The following is a 19,737-nucleotide window of genomic DNA, read 5'->3' as shown; positions in this document are numbered from 1 at the left end:
CTGGTCTACAAAGTGAGTTCCAGGACAGCCAGGGCTACACAGAGAAACCCTGTCTCAAAAAACCAAAAAAAAAAAAAAAAAAAAAAAAAAAAAAGCCCGTGGTAGAGGAATAATATTGTAGGGTTGCCTGATGCTGACCAGGAATGTGTGTCTTCCAATAAGATGAGGGAAGGCGAGAGACATCGGGAGGAAAGTTAAGTGTGTAGTCGCTTACTGAAGCAGTGGGATGGAGCCTCATAAGCCAAGGGCACAGCATAAGCACAGTAGACTCAGTGAATACTGCCGCCTGAGGAGAGGCCTTGAAGGTGATGTAGCTGAGCCCAGGGTAGAGATGGTGCCGGACAGAAGGGCCTGGTGCTGTCTTTAGGGCTGATGAACTTGCCTGAGGAACAGGAGTTTCTAAGCAGCACAGATGACACTGTTTCTCTTCTCCCCTTCTGGCTTCACCAGCCTTGGAAAAGATAGGAGTCTAAGCATGGAAGTAGCTTGAGTGCAGGAATGCGCTCTTGTGTTTTGGAGCTCTATGGAATTTACCTAGAGAGGGAGGACCTGGCAATGTGACTGATGCACAGGATACATGTGCTTTGTTCATAGCTTTCTCAGCATTTCTGTGTGGCACCCAGGCCCCTGCGTCACATTGGCAGTGTGTGCTCCCTATATACTCTTGTGCTTGTTCATTACATTAATGAATGTAATGAATGGTTAGGGTTAGGGTTAGGGTTAGGGTTAGGGTTAGGGTTAGGGTTAGGGAAATGGTAAACCATTTCCCAGATACGTCTTGCCAGTTAAGTCACCTAGAATGTCACTATTTTGTTTTATCTGAACCAGAAAGATGTCATTCCCTCACCCCAATGTGATTGGTTTTATTTGCCTGTTTTCTCATAATTAATTATTACTTTGACTTTTCTTTTCTTCTTTCCAGAACACAAGCAGACATTCCCAAACATACTGAAGAAGGGTTATCTGGAGATCAGGAAGAACCATGACAGTTACTGGCAAAGCTGTTATGCAGAACTCTCACCCTACAACTTAAACTTCTACAGCCTTGATAGCAGCGGGAATCAAAACCTGTATGCTACATACCAGCTTTCCCACTTCCAGAGCATATCTGTTTTAGGCAATCTTGAGGCTAGGATGGTAGACACTGTTCTCTATGACAATTCTCAACTGCAGCTAAAGGCAGAGTCTCCATGGGAGGCATTGGACTGGGGGCAGAAGCTCTGGGAAGTCGTGCATGCTGCTGTACCCAATTACATGGGAAGGCAGGGTGAGATGGCAAACTCTCCAGGACTCGGTCATCATGGTGACTGTGCCATGAACCACTGTTTACAGAAGAAATCCAGTGGGCTGCTGGCCTCCCCTGTCTTGGATAACCCCAAACAGTACCAAAACATCCTCAAATCAGGGACACTCTACAGACTGACTGTCCAAAACAACTGGAAGGCCTTTACATTTGTGCTGAGCAAGGCCTATCTTATGGCTTTCCACCCTGGCAAGCTAGACGAAGATCCCTTGTTGAGCTACAATGTGGATGTGTGTCTGGCTGTGCAGATAGACAACCTGGATGGTTGTGACTCTTGCTTTCAAGTCATTTTTCCCCAGGATGTCCTCCGCCTCCGGGCTGAGACCCGACAGAGGGCTCAGGAATGGATGGAGGCTCTGAAGACAGCAGCCAATGTTGCAAGGAGTTCTGAGCAAAATCTGCAAGTCACACTGCGGAACAAACCCAAGGATCAGCTAGGTGGCCGCGAGCTGCGGAAGAACAAACGCCAGTCTGTGACCACCAGCTTCCTGAGCATCCTGACGACGCTGTCTTTGGAGCGAGGACTCACTGCTCAGAGTTTCAAATGTGCAGGTATGGAGTGCCCGCCCGTCCAGCCTGATGCTCATGCTAGAGCTTCCCCAAGCCCTATGTGGCAATTCACCTTTTTACCTTCTCATACAACAATGTAGATGTTTGTGTTACAATTGTCTATCTCAAAAGTATCTCTCCTCTAAGAAGTATACTTCATTAAAAATATGCTAGGTTCCAGGTCAGCTAGGTCTGTGTAGTGAGATAAATAAATAAAAGTAAATAAATAAAATAAAATAAAATCTAAGTAGTGTACAGGAGGCTAAGTTAGGTTGTGGGCTACGTATCAAGTATCAGGTCTGCCAGGGCTACTATTACAGTGTGAGGCCTTTTTTCAAAAATAAACTGAACAAAATCTATCCATCCTAATACCCTTTGGTAATGTAAATAGAAGCAGCTATGTTGTACCTCAGTGAATCAAAATGACTTGGCCAAAGCCTGGCCAGACTGGGATTTAGGCTTCCTGAGTCAGCAGGATTCCATCTCCTCTGCCTTCTTGAATAATGGTCACTGTGACTGTACATGTCACAGATCGTTTCATGACAGAACTTTACATCCCAGCTAACTACTGACATTCCTTAGGCAAGGCAAATGTTGTTCCTAGCTAACAGCTGAAATAGATCATGACCTTGTCAAATCTTGTTACAGCAGAATCTATAAAGTCAGTATTGAGGACAGTGTGGGGATGGCCAAAAGGAGGGTGAAGAGCAGATGACTGCTGAGATAGGAGGGGAAGCCCAGTGTCCTTGGAACACTGTGTAAGATTGACAGAGTAGACCTCACTCAGAGCTCTGCAACAGTGTTATTCCTCTTTATCTTATCCCCATTCTCCTCTCCTCTCACAAACACTGAAATAGGAAGAGAAAGGGGAGAAAAGACCCCCCCCTAAACCAGATTTGTTCATCTACTAAGCTAAATTAAAGTTACCTCCCTTTCATTAAACCCCTAATTTGTGATGATAACTTACCACAAAGACAGACTTAATTGGAAGTCTGATGGAGAAATTTTAAATTCAAGCATTGTAGACTTATAAGTATGCTGTTTAAAAGTGAACAAGAACAAAGAGCTCTCCACCAGCCAAGAGTTTATGCTCTGTTCTTGCCCTGCATTGAAAAAAGCAAATGGTGATGGTCAGAATGAAAACCCACACTTTAAATTCAGTAGAGTCACGCTGGCCACCTTTCTATCAGAGAACAGTGGGCTTTAAGGAGGGTCTTAGTGACTGTGGATAGGAACTTTGCAGTGAGGTTGGCAAAAGGAGAGACTCTGAGCCAGAAATCCCAGCTCAAGCAGGTGTGGCAGTACCCACCTGTAGTTCTAACACTGGGAAGGCTTCGAGGCAGGAGGATTGCCAGTTTGAGGCCAGTCTAGGATAGATCATGAAAACCTGTCTCAGAAAACAAGTAAAAACACATTGAGAGCCAGCATTGAAGCCACAGGAGGTAATGTGTCTGTCTGTCTGTCCGACAGAGCAGACCTTGTGCTGAATCAGTTAACTACTTTTGGAAGTGTTTTTGATAAGAAAATACTACTTTTAGTTTTGGTTTGTTTAATTTGTCATTTATTTATTTATTTTACTTATTTTAGAAATTGCTAGCATTTCAGTGTCTCTTTGGTGCATATATTATTATATTTCAGAATTCAGGCATTCAGTAATACTATACTAATTGCTACAGGATAGGCATCCTGAATTCATCATATACTCCTTGATATTGGAAAATAGGAGACTAGCCCAGCCTTGTTCTCAAGTCAGTCACTGGAGTCTCTGCCTTAAGAGACTGTATAGTAAGAGAATGAAGAAAGCCCTGCATGGGCTGTGAAGGCTGCCACTCAGTTCACACTTCTCACCTGTCTCTCAGTTTGCTTTCTGAAGGAGTATACATCACCTACATGTTGCACTGTATTGAGTAAAGGGAGTGTTGGAGAGCAAGCCCAGTGCATGTAAAGCTTGGAGAGATTAAAAACAGGGACAGGCAAAGCAAGGAGCCGAGGACCAGAGAAGGAAGCGAAGTAGAAGGAAAGTATTACATAATGGGTGAGAGCAGAACTTTCTGGCAGTGTCTGTCACCCAGTTCCCTGTGACACGATGCCTTCCTTGGCTGTCTAAATTTGGAGCTTGATAAATCTGGATTGTTGTGGGATAGCTGAGTAGGGAGCGCAGGAAGCCCAGCACAGGGTTACAAGTGTAATTGGGTTGCTCACGCAGCTGGTACTTCATGCTTTGGCTTGGCACTCAGGTGGGTGTAGGCGCGTTTCTAATTCAGAGAGACCGCTAACTTGTAAGTGTGTAATGTACAATGTAGTACATTACAGGGTAAAACCAGTTCTGCTTCATCCTCCTTTCCCCTCAGGATGGTGTTCACTCGCTTTACAGCATGTGTGCTTTGCAGGCCTTTTCATTCCCAGTGCTAAACCGGGAAGGGAGATTGTTTTTCTGCCTCAGGTTGGGAATTATTCTGTGTGTCCTGTAGGGGGCAGAGTCGAAAAAGAAAAAGAAAAAGAAAAGAAAAGAAAAAGCTTTGTTATACAAACCTGAATGTTTTTTAAATTAGTGGGAGGCCGTTAGTCGTCTGAGAGGTTGCTATAGCAGATGGCCCCTTTAAGGATCCATGTTTCTCTCAGCATTGGTAATTTAAATCACTTGCTTTGCTTTTTTTTTTGTAACTGTGTCCTGATGACACAGACCGGGTGGAAAAGCAGCTAGAGCCTAGTGTGTTTGTCTTCCAGGCTGTCAATCAGTTCAGCACATTGGACTTCATGTACTCTTTGAGAAGCAAATTCACAGACTTTCATGGCTTTAGTGGATCTCTTTAGACTGTTAAGTTTTTGATGTCTACTTAGTCTCCCCGCCCCCTTAAATATTTTGGATGAAAAACTGTTAAAGTGGAAGGTTGTACTGTATAGGCTCTTACTTCTGTTGTCATTTGGTTGCTATTTAGAGGAGCCGCAAATATTGGCTTTTACATATATAAAATACGGACAGTTGATCCTGTTTCACTAAATTCTTTTTCTAAGTGAAGACTTCTTAGGTCTCTTAAGTTTTTATCAGTTCCTACAGAGAAAATGGAGCATGACCATACGAGAATGCCTGAGGTTATGGTTTTGAAGCTCTATGGGGAACCGTAACTGCATATTTCTGGCTCATGCTTAGACTTAGGATAGTTGTGATAGCTGCATAGCTTCCTCTCCAGCTCTGTGGCTGCTTAGCATGCTCTTGCTACAGAAGCCTGACCATGGTCACGCCTGTCTCCTGGGGACCCCTGAGCTCCCCAGTCCCACCTGCTGACGTCTGAGAACGCATTCCTGTGTTTGTTTGCTTATTCTCTGCTTGCCCAGTGCATGGCTATGCCTGAGGTCAGAGTGTTAGAAATGTGACTGTAGGCAGCTAGGAATAGTAGATATTAAATAATTACATTGGTAACTGCCAAATAGCAGCTGCGACCATATTCACAGATGTGACAGCTACATTCCAGATTCCCGAGCCGTCAGAGGTAGGTAGAGCCAGGTAGGACTGTCAAAGATCATTTCTGGACTATAAAAAAAGGCACTCAATGCAGATGAACGTCATGTTTGACCATGACGTCACAGAAAGTTCTTGAGCAGAGTAGTGCATGCTGGGCGAGGTGCTGCACAACTGTTATTTGGGGATGCTCTCATATGGCCTCTTTCAAAAGCTTCTACAATAGAAAATGAGGTGTGCTTTAGTGAAACTACAGGCTGGAATTCAGAATTGTATTTGACAATGAGGAATCGGTGATTTTAAAATAATAATGCTTAAAAGGTGATTGTGCAGTTTATTAAAATATTTATGTAGTACATAGCCATAAGTGGTTCTAAATTTGGTGATTCATAACTGCTGTATACATTAGATTAAAACATGCTTGTTTTCTTTAGGAATTTGACATGTGTACCTACTCAGCAGATACATCGTTTTCTTGGTGTTGGGGCACATAGTAAGTTCCCAGCAATTAAGAAACCTAGCAATTGAGTTCAATAGTTTCAAGAGCCTGTGACTATGGTGTGACAGGAATGCAATGCTCACCTTCAAAACTGTTCCTCGTGTGACTGTTCTGTAATCTGGGTGTGATTTGGATGGCCCACTCAGGGCAGTGCTCAGGAGTGGAACTAAAGTTGAGTGTGGGAAGGGACGAAGAGTGGGCCTAGGGCCGCCTCCTGCACTTCCTCTGCGGGTTTTCTGGTTTGTGCCCTGGTTGCTGTTTAACCTCTGAGGACTGTTGTTGGTGACTGTGCATCTCTGCCATCAAGAGCTGCTACTTTACTTTTTCTTCCCCTCCAGCCCCTGGGAGGGGGAAAACTGAAAGGGGGAAAAAGTTTTGCTGTGAATTCTTCAGCCATTTAGTGCAAATTCCTGTAATTACCGGCATTGTGTCTCCTCTGAATGGCACATAATACAGCAGAAGCCATTCCTAATTGAGACCTTACAGGAGGTACAAATCCCCTCTTTGTTCAGCCTGACAAATTAGTGCCAGAAAGTGGCAGGGTCCGAAAGGGAATCAAAGGCAAGAAGCACAAAGATGGGACTTAAGGCTACAGTAATAACCCTCTCTTGTCCTGTAGGAAAAAAGTAATGACCAATGAAAATGAAGGCTTTTTTCCCCGTGTATGTGTGTGTGTGTGTGTGTGTGTGTGTGTTGTTGTTGTTGTTGTTGTTGTTGTTGTTTTAAATTCCCTTGACCGGACAGCACCTCAGAGGTGCTCTATTTATTTAGTAAAAGTGATTAAATAGTAATACAACAGGGTAGCCCATTGTTTCCCTGGGCACCCCCATCTCACAGACCCCTGTTGCCTTGGCTAATTGATTGACAATGAAGCTCTGAAAAAGAAGTTTGTTGTTAGGACCTGGGCTGTGGAGCATCCCTGCACCCTGCTGTGTGCGTGCTCCTTCATTTTTGTGTGAACTGTACTCTGGTTTCCCCTTGCCTCACCTACTGCTTCTTCCCTCCTTTGCTCGTTTTCTGTCATGGTTACTTCTCTGCACCCCTTCCCTCCCAGACACAGATAAGCAGGTAGTGAAGAGTTAGAAGTTTTTAGTACAGGCTTTGGAGAGATCTATCTTTGGGGTCAGCTCTCAATCCCTTCTGGGGATAAGACAGAAAACAGTAGATAGAACAAAGGAGAAAAGGGATTGCAGGTGCTCTCTGGCTGTTTTTAACCTGTGGGAATGGTTGTCCGGAAGTAGTGTTTGCTCTAAGAGTTTTTCCCTCCCTCAAATTCTTTGCTCAATTGCTTGAAGGGGAAAAAAATGTCCTTATACCGATAACATTTACATGTCGGGGGAGAGGAACTTGGAGACAGAAACAAACCCCTTTTTCAGTGGCTCTCAGTTCCTGAGAAACCAGACTTGATTATTTGAAGATCAGATCTGGCTGTTTGTTGGTGTAACTCAGGACCTTAAGGATGCTGGAAGCTGTGGGAAGATGACCAAAGACCTCCAGGCAGATAATTAATGCACCCCCACCTTATATGTGCTCAGCTAGCTAAGCTGAAGATAAATCCCTAATTTAACTCTGTTACAGCTGCAAAAACAAATCATTTTAAGTCCCCAGGAAAGCAAAATATGTTAAACAAACAGTATCGACCTCGCTAATACCACATGGCATTTCGTGTGATAAATGAGGGCATATTTCTGGCAAGTGCCTGTTTTATGACATCGTTTAGACATAAAGGATACCTTCACCCTAGCAATACAAGCATCCCCGATAGAAAGTATAGAGAGGTTAATTATTCATTTGGTAGCTACCAGTTTGGAAGTAAGCAACAGTTCTTTCTGCCTTGGTCCTCATTTACTTCCTGGCCTTGAGGTAAATCCTGCAGAGTGGTAGTTGTTGAGAAAAAGACATTGAATCTGTCAGCTGATTTTGTGTGTGTGTGTGTGTGTGTGTGTGTGTGTGCGTGCGCGTGTGTGCGTGTGCGTGTGCGTGTGTAGATCTCTTGGTTCCTGGGAGCAAAAGAGCAGTTACTCATTTTACTCTTAGGGGAAAAGAGTATAAATAAACATGTTAGGGAAGATTTGATTTTACCCTGGGTGGAAAATTAGGGGGTAATTTGGTGTACCAAAGTGGCAGGTGTTCTAAGGAGATGAACTTGGAAACCAAAAGGAAGAGGGTTTGCTTGTGTTTGCTATCCTTTTATTTACCGCTGCTTCAGATTTGTCTCCCTTTTGGTAGGAATAGTAATAAAGATTTATTTGATTAGTGTATGGGAAGGTAGAGGATTAGAGGAAGAAAAACAAGGAAGAAAAATGCAAATATATATTCTAAGCCACAGAATCAGCTTGAATAAATAAAAAGCACTTAATCTGATGTTTCGTTGCCATGTCATCCAGATTATCTTGTTATTGTTTTGTGTTGTGATTTCTTATACAAAGGAGAGATCACTAGGGTTTTGTGTGTGTGCATATGCACGTCCGTGTGTGCACTAAATGGCTAAATTTTATTTCTCTAACCTTGAATATGAACATAAATGTTGCTTGTAGTAAAAAAATCTTCAAGTAGAATTTTAATTTTAATGTTCATGTCAACAAATATTTAGAAGGGAGAGACCATATTTATTGATTTATTTATTAAATTTATTAAAAATTTATTAAAAACCATACGTGTATCACACACATTCTCCCAAGATCCATAGGATATGTAAATGCGTGGGCTGTGCCCTCCAAAGTTGTGCAGAAAGCCCCTTGCCTCAAATGGTATGTAAAGGTGTTGGAGGGAACTCTAAAGAGAGTGAGTGTGGGAGGCCACTGACTCCTCTTTGTGATTTGAAAGCTGAAGAGTTAAAATGGCCTTCCACTTTAACTTCCATTTTAAACTTTGTTTTTAATCTCCTCCAGGATCTCCTTGGCTTTCATTACACCTAGAATAGATGATACTGTATGCCCATTATGCAGTAGGTACCATGTGAGTTCAATACCTAGCACCCACACAGCAGCTCACAATGATCTATAACTCCAGTTCCAAGGGGTCTGGTACCCTCATAGGCATGCTGTGGACACCAGGCATACAAATGGTGCACAGACATACATGCACCAAGACATAATACACACAAAACAAAATTAAAATAAAAACATTGTTTAAAAAGATACTTAGATTGTATGAATTTGTCTCTCTGTAACACAGATGTAGTAATTCAGGCCTTCTGCAAGTGTTTATTGAGCCCCCTACTAAATTCTCAGCACCATGCTTGGTATACAGAAAACAAGACAGCCCTATTTTGTGTAAGTAATTATAACACAATTAAACTGAGATCTTTAGTTCTTTCTGTCCCTCCCCTCAATGTTCTTGCTCTTTACAGTTTCCTTTATCTCTCTTCCTGTTATTTTTTTAATCTTCCATAATTAGACATAAATGAGATTAATGTCTTCCATTTACCTATCATTCAATAAATCCTTTTTCCTTTGGTAAAGAGAACTTACACAGTAGGACTATCAGTTGGAAAAGACGGGTGATGGGAATCCTTGCCTGGCTCTGATGTCTGTCATTGTATAAATTACTCTACTTTCTATCTTTTTAGAGTCTAAGTTTCTAGGTCTAGGAAAAAAAATCTTATGGGTAGCAAGAATATGAACACACACTGAAATAGAAACATGAGTCTATGAAGAACAATGTTATATAATTTGTATTTTAAACTATCTCACATCCTGAAATTCAAGGAGATTTGATCACTTTATGTAAGTAGGCCGTTTGATTTTATAGGATATAAATTTGCCTTTTTGATTTATTCCTAGTATTTTCATCACAGAAGTCACATGTATCTCTTTGATATGTTTCGGAAGAAAAAGATCATTTTGAATTTCAGAAGACAGGGATCTTTTGATAGACCTTCCTGAACTTCATAGGCATCACTGTGCTTTTTTTTTTAAGCTGTTCATTTCTCTGAGTCTTTGTTGCTATACTTTGGTCTGGAAAGTTCTTGTCGCTTTTTGTAGCTTCCTTTTTGGCTAACATTGTTCTCATCACGTGTTCGTTTCTGCTTAAACTTCTGAAGAAAGTGTTACTGGACGGCTGGACTCCACATTGAGTTAAAAGTTTCTATTTACCGACCTTTCCCTGGGGAAGGAATTGGTGTAGGTGTGGTTTTAGGATAGACTGGGTAGGACCCTTCGTAATTCCTACCTAGGATCTTTAAATGTCTGAGCTTCCCATGGATCCTAAGAGTAAGAATTCTTACTTGGGAGGCTTCCTAATATCTGTCTAAGGCAGAAGCATAATCATATAAAAAATTGCCTTCTTTTATAGTTTTTGGACTTAGGCTCTTTCTATGTAGTTCAGGCTAGCCTGGAACCTGTAATCCTCCTTCCTTGAGCCTCCTAGGTACCTAAGGATTACCCCTGAACTTGACATTTAATGTATCTGTAGATAAGGTAATCTAACAGAGCAATACCAATTTATTTCTTGAATTAATTTTTTAAAACTAATTATTTAATTTTTGGGGGAAACATAGTTGGTATATAGTCCCAGAAGTTGAACTGTGGGGGGTAACTTAAAAGTTAACTTTATAGTAGGAAATAGGACTTTATGCCCACATGTCTTTCCACATTGATTAATGCTAATACTGAAAATGTTTTAATGAAATCAAATCAATAAAAGCCCAAAGAGCACCAAGCTCCTTCTCTTGTTTTGGATGGAAATTAGGGCATGCCAACAAAGCAGTGAACCCTAAGATCAATGGTGGTGGCTATGGGTATAATTCTGTACTGTATACACTCTGTCGAACCTCCCTGTGTATCTTAAATGTTCTTTTCCCAAGGCTTTCTTGCCCATCTCTACTTCTGCTCCTTCCCTTTTCTCATGTCCCAGGTAAAACTGAAACATTATTCTCACAAGCCTGCCTCGTCTACGTGTGTGGACCTCTGTTATGGCCCGTGACTTTGTGTCTCACTTTCTAGAGGAAAGACCTTAGTACTCTAAGATGCCTGTCAGAGACCTGTCTACCCCAGGGTCTATCAAAGGGTGCCTTAGAATCAGGCGTGTGATGTGACGTGAGAAGGACTGTCTGGACCCATCCTATGACATATTGAAGTCACAACCCATGAGGCTTTATTATGACATTTCCAAATTAACTAAATGTATATTGACTTGGAGAAAGTACTAACTAACCTAGCTTTAAAATGTTCTGTTGTTGTTCATTTGGTCTTTCGAGACAGGGTATCTCTGTGTAACAGCCCTGGCTGTCCTGGAACATGCTCTATAGACCAGGCTGGCCTCTGCCTCCCATGTGCTGGGATCCAAGGTGTATGGCACCACCCCCTGGTAATAGAATGCTCTTAATAGGAAAATCAAACCATCCTTTAGTTTTTCCTAGGTTATATGAACATATTCCTTTAAAGTGTTTCTTCTGTATATGTTAAGCATTTCAACCATGAAGGTATTGATTTCCTGAAAAATCACCAGGTTTTCACATTACCCTTGCAGTATGGAAGCATTCATGATATTCCAACAGGGTTCTAGGCTGTGATGAATTTAAAGAAAGTACGGGGATGGTTCTAACTCTTTACCTACATTCTGGCTTCATTTTGTCTGACAAGCATAGTTAGTATTTGAATTTTGAGGCAGCCTTTTTCTCCCTTAAATGGCTTACCTTCAACTCCAGCATCTGTCCTCAAACTGCTGGCCACAAGAGCTCCTAAGTAGCCTTGCATTCTAACTTTCCTGTGTGATATGTCAGTTGCCATTAGTGTGAGCATGTTAAAGTTCAGCTTGGCCCTATTTACAGGCAGTCCTATTTACAACTTTCAGTTGCTTCCCACTTGTAAGTTTTGAATTTCAGCATCCCTATTGCATCTTGGCCTGTCCACTGGGTTTCAGACTCTTTGCCCAAGTTCTAGCACTGGATTCATTCTTTTTTTTTTTTTTTTTTTAAGATTTATTTATTTATTATATGCAAGTACACTGTAGCTGACTTCAGACACTCTAGAAGAGGGCATCAGATCTTGTTACAGATGGTTGTGAGCCACCATATGGTTGCTGGGATTTGAACTCGGGACCTTTGGAAGAGCAGTCGGTGCTCTTACCCACTGAGCCATCTCACCAGCCCCCTGGATTCATTCTTTTCCTCAAAATTTGTACCCGCTCCCAAGTTTTCAAATGGCCTGTCGATTCTCTCTGGAGAGTTCTGCTCCCAGTGCTACCCAGACTCATATTTCAGGTCAGTGTCCTCAAGTGCTCAAGAATCCTTTTTGTAACCCCTCAAACTGCTTAGGACTTCCTAAATCCCCTCACTGTAATGCAAGCTTAGTGCCCCTTGCTCAACTGCTATTCACAATTGAGATTGTAAGATTTTTTTTGTGTAATTGTTTGCTTAATGTATGTTTCCTGAATGTGGCTGCAGATATCGCCCTGGCAGTTGCTGTATTTGTCATGTTCTTTGTCATCTGCCTAACTCTGCATCTGGTGCAGCATAGATGTGCACTGAATGGTTTTGGTGACCTATTCAGACCTTCCTTCAGCTCTCTCCCATTGGCTTTGCTGCTCTTCCACCTTTCCTAGGGATCTCAGACAGGAGTCATCTGCATAACAAATTGACACACACGTTCACCACTAAGTCGGCTAAGTTGTTTAAAATGTTTAGTAGGTGATGAGTGTAAAGCCTACTCATGTCAAACTTGTGATGCTGCTACATCTTGCAGCTTCTAGGCGTTTCTGGGTTTTCAATATGTGACCTCAGAGCTTTGCTGTGCTAATATGAGGGATACGCATGCAACATTTCCAAATGTGCTTAACCTGCCTCTGTGGACTAGGGGTTCTCAAACTTGGGTTGCCCCCTTCTGGGAACTGCATTATCAGAACTTACTTGATACATGTGTCCATATTCTGTTTCAACTCAGTTATTCACTGCAGTTCAAGTATGACACTCAGTCCTTCATAAGACTATTCCATTTCACATGCTACAGTTGTCCAAGACCACTGGGCTACATTCACTCTGACTGGCTCTAAATACTCAGGAGTTCTCGTAATAATTTGCTAGAACAACCAACAGAACTCAGAAAAGAGCTACACTTACAATTAATAGTTTTATTATAAAGGACATGAATCAGGAGCAACCAGATGGACAGACTGTCTGTTCTTGTTGGAGAATCAGAATGCATCACCGTCTCATCACATGATCTGTTCAAAGTGAGGAAGCTCCCTGAAACATCATACCATGCTGTACAAAATTGCTGTTTGCACAACAATTCCATGACAGGTAAAATAGGTTGACTTATCAGCCACATGATTGAACTCAATCGTTAGCCACTCTTTCTCCCCCGGGGTCAGGCTGACTAGAAGACCCTGCTCTATTCATGTGGTGGATTTTTCTGGTGACCAGCTCTCTTCCTAAAGCCATTGAGTGGCTTCATTACTATAAACTCAGGTGTAATTTAATGGGCTCACAAGTAGCAAAGGCATTTGTATCATTTAGGGAAAGTTCTGGCTCCCTGCCAGAATCCAGGGATAAAGACCACACATGTTATTGTATAGCAGCACAGGGTAGTATATAACCATTTCCAAAACCAAAATGGCACCTGGCTGGAAGGGGGATTTGTGATATATGTGGTTTCCCCTTAGGAAAACAAGTAGCCCTCAGCATTCTCCTGTACCATTGTTTCAATCAGCCGGCTTTCAACACTGACAGTAGCTGTCTAGGAGAGGAGATTTTGGATGTTATTTTCCTGGGCACTCCTGGGGCCAAATTGCTTCAGAGTCAGGCTAGAACCTACCAGCTTTATTCTGTCCACCTCCTGCAACCCTCCAGAGCACCAGCCGCTCTAATGAAGATACCACTCTCAAGTTTTACCTTAAAATGGTGTGTTTATTTTTTAATATATACAAAATAATAAGCTAAATTACTTTTCTCTATTACTTTTAACTGAAAAGAAAATCTAATTTGCTGTGTGTATACCACAGAAACTAGGGTTCCAAGATTTTAGATGTGGATTCGAAGCTATTTCCAACAAGACTAGAAATCACATACACCAAAGCTTATGTCTTCCCTGTTTAATTCATATGGGGCTGAACCAAAAGCCTTGTTGAAAGTTACTATCCTTTCAAATCACCAAGCCTGTGCCTCTGACTTAGAGGATCGGACTTATCTTGACAGTCTTCATCTCTTTTTCCTATTTCATCAATAAAGATGTCCTTCTCAAGCCCCAGACTCTTAGAGACCACACAGAATAATAGTCACACCTGATGTGTGGCTGGGGGGCATCCAGACTCAGTGGGTAAGTAATAAATTAGGAGCACAGAAGCATGGTCTCCTACTGGTAGCCTGCCACTGACTTACAACCTCAAGCCAGCCTTTCCAGTCTTGTGAGTCAGCACCATCAACACTTTGTCCTGGGGGGAAGGTTTAGCTACTTTGTCTGTATACAGTTCATGTGTTACAAAATTATAGCCAAGCCAAAGTCAAATATCTTAACTCAGCAATACTGTACCACTGTAGTTTTGCCCAGAAAATATGGGGAGGTTCCTTGGTGATAAAGAGAAGTCTGTAGCCTAACAGTGGATGGGCCACTTTTGGGAAGATGATGTGTCTCATCCATTGCTAGGATGAGGGATTTTAGTTTGAATAAAATGTGCCAGATAATGCCAAAGGTTTCCTGGCATCTCCTGAAGCTTAATCCTACCAATAATCATACCAACATGTACATGCCAGTTGCTTTTCTCTTTCTTTCCCTACCTTGAGTAGATGCTCTCTGTCCCAGCCATGAACCTTAAGGAGTTTTACAGGGTTCACAAGCAGTGTGTCTTCCTTTTTCTTTCAGATATCATAAAGAAGAGATCATAAAGAAGCGATTGTATTGTTTAGAGATTATATTTATTATTCTGTAATGAACCCCTAAGTTAGATTCATTTATGCATCTGGCCACAGCTGGAGTTCCTGAGATAATACCCTCTTACTGCAGTAGGCAGAATACCAGCTCTCCGAGGTCCGGCAGAACATGCCAGGATCCTTTTTTTAAACTCACTTGTTAGGGAGGTACCTCAGATGGATGACATTTGCCACCAAAGGAAAGTCTGGTGACCTGAGTTTGATCCCCAGAACCCATGTAAAGGTAGAAGGAGAGAACCAGTTCCCTAAAGTTGTCCTTTGACTTCTGCAACTGCACAGTTGTACATGTACCCCCCTCCCATCACACAATAATATATAAATATCTAAGAATTAAACTAATCAGTTGGATACCTCATTTTTCTGTCTATGAAGAGTTCTGATTAGGGGCTGGGAGAGAATTAGGGATTATTATGCTAAGAAATTCCTTTCAAATGGCCAAATGGAGACCAGAAAATAGGAATTTTCTACTTATATAGGCAGTTTTTAATTTTCCCTATCCTATCTAAATAAAAGGATTACATAGCCTTGCTTTGATACCAGACATTTAGTTAAAAGATTAGCTTTGGAAATGGTCACAGATGTATTTTAAGAGAAGCAAAAAAAACTAGAAGTCATAAAACAAAGGAATAAAGGAAAGAAGCAAAGCAAGACAGTCTCCAAAACTCATAAGACATATGGAATTTGGTGCGGGATGAAAATGAGATCCAAGTATGGATTGATAGGAACCTGATGAAAGTCATCTTTTTCCATTTTGAGACTGTCTCTAGTACTCTTTGGGTACACTCTCATGACTTTAATTTTATCAAATTGTTGTCATTACTGAAATAGCTCAAGTAGGCATTACTCTGAGAGATGCTGTCGGGGAAGAAGAAGGAAGATTGTGTTTTAAAGATACTGTAAAGTTCAAAGAGATGAGACCTCATGCAGTACGAGAGAAGAGAAGCAGTGTTAAAAACAGGGAGAGACGTGAGGGGAAGTCAGAGGGGCTGCCATGCAACACTACATGTGATTAAGCCACAGACTGAATGGGGCTAATGCAAGTAGAGACCTCTAAATCCAAGCTGGAAGAAAAGATAAGGTCCAGAGACAGTAGAAACAGCTTGTTTCTCAGATAAACCAAAAGGAGAATATCAACTTTTAAGCTGCTAAAAGGTTGTTGACCTTTGAGACCAATCATAATAGAAATGTAGCTAGGAAATCACACAGAGAGAGCTCGTGGTGATTTAGCAGAACACTAAATGCCAGGGGAAGGCCCTGTAGAAAGAACATCATTGGAACATACATTGGCAAGATAAAGTGTTTGGAGCAGGGCTGGGACTAAGAGAAGTTGAGCCAGGTTCTTGTTTTAGTATGGGATCTTCTAGAAGACCCACGTGATTAAGATAAAGAATACTTTAATATAATATCCTCAACATGAAAATAATGCCAAAGGTCCTGAGTTTAGTGACAGTGTCAGCTTTACTATTTCTTCTTTGCTTGGGCTAAGCTCATTTCAGAGGAATATTCCAGTGAGGCAGCTTATGTAGTGCATATCTTTCTCCAGCTCTCAAAGTGTAAGTTCTAAGCAGCCGAGCCTAGTCTTTGCCTTTGACATACTGAGGCTGGCCTGATCTGGATCACAGGACTGCAGGCCCAGCGTTACAATATTGTCAAAGGAGAAGCTACGCTATGCTCAAGGAGCACTAACCCCTGTGGCCAGTGGTCTTCAAATAAGAGTCCTTAGAAGACAAGTGTGTCACCAAAAGGATTAATTTGTGAAGAAAAAGCCCCAAAGTTACAAGCAGGTTGTCTAAAAGACTAGGGCGCACCATGGACAAGGCCTCTTTTCCTCGGCCCTTCTTTACCAAGCAGCGTGAGTCGTTTTCTATGGGTAAGAAAGCAAAGCTTGTAGACGGGCTTTCTCCATGGCCTGGTAGATGGCACAGCCACCATTGGCACACAAAGTGAGCACAGAGATCTCCGATTTTGCTCTCCTGTTCTCACTGGCGTCTGTTAGTTTAGCCCTGGTGATGCTTTGTTGTAGTGGCCTGGTCTGTGCAGCGTCACTTTCTCTCCAAACTACCTGTTTCTGACTCTTAGAGCCCCCAGCAGCAATCAGGGGCTCGGAACATCATGGTCATTTTGACAGACCCTTACCCATACTTTCACCTTCCTCTATATGTTCCCAGGCCAAGGCCCAGTCAAGTTGAAAGTGGTGTAAGGACCCAGCTGGTTCTCTCCCTGTCCACTCTTGTCTTAGTGGTGAATCCTTTCAAAGAGGACGCTGCTTGAGACAGCCTAGCCAACCCTCTACCATTAGATCACCTTGCCCCGAGCAGGCCCTCTGTGCTTTAGCATCCCAAGTTCTCTGCCAGGCACCTCTCCTTACAGTGTCACTAGGATGACTGGAGCGAGTGGTTTCCAAGCTTGCTCTAGTTTCTTACTTGAGTTGTTACTGACATGACTCTTTCTAAAATCTTTTCCCCTCCAAATCCAACAACCAGAAGTAATTGGTAAAGTCAAGTCATTGATTTTAAGAGGAAAACAAGAATGGAAGAATTGCTACATTTGGACTGAAATACACTAGAAGATGAATTGTAACCTTTCATTATGAAACCTATCTTACACTAATATATACCCCACTACTGAAATGTCTTGCAAGAAAAGTGAAAAGTAATGTTACCACTCAAATCATGTCTTTTGGAAGTGCAGATCTCTCCCATGTCTCTCTATTTACAACTCAAGGCAGATACTTAGTAGATGAAAAGCAGTCAGATTCCCCAGAACGGCACACATTATTTGCTTACTCACCTTAGCAAAAATCAAGATTTATTGCCTTTCAAGATAAATTTTGACTAAATATTGACTTTAGGTTCTCAATCATTGTTTGCCTGAAAGACCAATAAATCTGGACACCTCTCCCCATGAGTTGGAATCAACTCAGTATTTATTAATTTGTTTTATATAGTTTATAATTAAGACAGTTTTTAACTTAAAAATTTTAACTTTTATATGGTAGTGTTTATCTGCATGTATGTCAGTGCACCACCTGTTCTCAGTGCCTGTTATGGTTAGAAGAGGGCATCGGATGCCCTGGAGCTGGAGTTATGAATGGTTGTGAATCATCCTGTGGGAGCTGGGAATCAAACCTGAGTCCCTGCAAGAGGAAAAATGTTCTTAACTGCTGTTCCATCTTTCTAGTTCATGATTTATAATCTTACTAACAACATTCTACAAGATTGGACAAATACTGTAGAATTTAATAAGTTTATGTTTTCAGTCAGCAGTAATCAATCACCTGACATGTGATATTCCCTTCATTTCTTAAATACAGTTCCTACACTACTATTAGTAAAGTCAACATATTGCACATCAAAACTGATTCAGCTTTGAAATAGTCAATACAAAAACCTACCCCCCAAGTAGAAAACCCAAGCCAAATGATAGCCTCACCTAACAGCTTATAGTATACTTGAAATTTGTGATCCTATTCAGACAAGAAAAAAAAAATCCAATGGCTGACTTTTTTGCTGCCATATTTCTGCAGATCAATCAATCAGTCAACACACAACAATAATTCGTAGGTAGCCTGTGTTTTGATGGTTGCTGTCTGCTGGTTCCAGTCTCCTCATCTGTCACTGCTGTGTCTCTAGATATAATGGGCACCAAACTCTTAGCGCATCAAGGCACAGTGCAAGTACTTTACAAGTAACATTTGCCACATTGCTGTGTTGAATGGAAAATTCCTTGGTTCAGTACATGGCATCCCCCACCCTCCCAAGGGAGTTATTCACTCCTGTTTTATTCTTAAGGGCATCACTGTGCTAGCAACAGCTGCAGTCCATTCTGCAAGTGCCAACTCAAGTTAACCTAAGTGTGTCAACCATGGTAGGGACAGTTTCTTTCCAAGCCTAATTTGTGCTTTTGAACACGTGTCAGCCCTCAGACTGTACAACAGAACTTTATGAGCCAAGTTCTAGGCAGTAAGTAGTGACATTTCCCTGTGTATAATCTCCCAGTGCTATAAAATTTGTAAATGAACATAAAATGAAACCCACCAGACAAAAATTATTCTGTAATAAACAGAAGTGACTTTAGCATAGATTTAGAAACAATTGGTGAATATGTTTTAGGGTTGTATTTAAGCCTGTAGAGCCTCTCCCAGCTATAAAGGTCATTTTTTAATAAAATATTTTCCATTATTCATTGACAGTTTTATACATATATATAAGGTATCTTGGTCATAGCCCTCCCACCCACTCTCCTTCTCCCCCTCCATGGACCTCCCAACTCATTCCCCTCCAGCCTTTATCTTCTCTCCCTTCTCTTCCTGCCTTTCCTCCCTCTCTCCCTCCCTCCCTTCTTTGCTTTGTGATGCAGTAAGTCCAGTTTATTAGTGCTACCTGTGCCTATTGGGTACAGAGCCATCCATCCAATAGAGCCAGTGCCATGAAGAAAATGGACTCTCTTTTTCCCAAGCATCCATTAACTGCCAAAAACCTGTCAGCAATGGTTGGTGCTTTGTGAGTACCTCCCCCATCCATACCGGGAATGCTGACTGGCTTGATACTGTGCAGGTCTTGTTTATGTAAACCCAGCTGCTGTTAGTTTCTGAGTACAATGGCCAGGTCATGTCCAGAAGCCAGCATTCACAGCACTCCTCCCTACCCTCTGGCTCCTGTGTTCTTTCCACCTCTCCTTTCTATAATGGTTCTTTAGCCTGGGGGCAGGGGGAGGGCAGGGGGTGAGGTATTGATATAGATGGTCTATTTAGGGCCGAATGCTAAGCAGCACTTATTCTCATTGTTTTCACCAGTTTATGAGTCTTTACACTGTTTTCCACTGCAAAAAGAAGTTTCTCTGACTAAGGTTGAGAACAACACTAGTCTGTGGGTATAAACATATTTAGAAGACAGATTAATAACACTAGTAATTAGCAAAACAATAATAGGTTTCCGCATAGGTTCCATGACCTCCCTAACCATAGATTTTCTTTTCTTTTCTTTTCTTTCTTTCTTTCTTTCTTTCTTTCTTTCTTTCTTTCTTTCTTTCTTTCTTTCTTCCTTCCTTCCTTCCTT

General features: G+C 41.7%; 1 protein-coding gene across 3 annotated transcripts in view; it reads left to right on the top strand.

The window, feature by feature from the left end:
• The window catches only part of Plekhm3 (pleckstrin homology domain containing M3), a 158,426-nt gene that overhangs the window by 32,452 nt on the left and 106,237 nt on the right, over positions 1-19,737 (top strand). For all 3 annotated transcript variants that reach the window (XM_021198327.2, XM_029538765.1, XM_029538766.1), the window contains exon 3: positions 923-1,855. In XM_021198327.2, coding sequence (XP_021053986.1) covers positions 923-1,855 — 933 coding nt within the window. The remainder of the gene's footprint in view (positions 1-922; positions 1,856-19,737) is intronic.

Source organism: Mus pahari, chromosome 5 (assembly GCF_900095145.1).
Source record: "Mus pahari chromosome 5, PAHARI_EIJ_v1.1, whole genome shotgun sequence".
NCBI lineage: Eukaryota > Metazoa > Chordata > Mammalia > Rodentia > Muridae > Mus > Mus pahari.
This window is presented reverse-complemented; position numbering and strand designations above follow the sequence as displayed.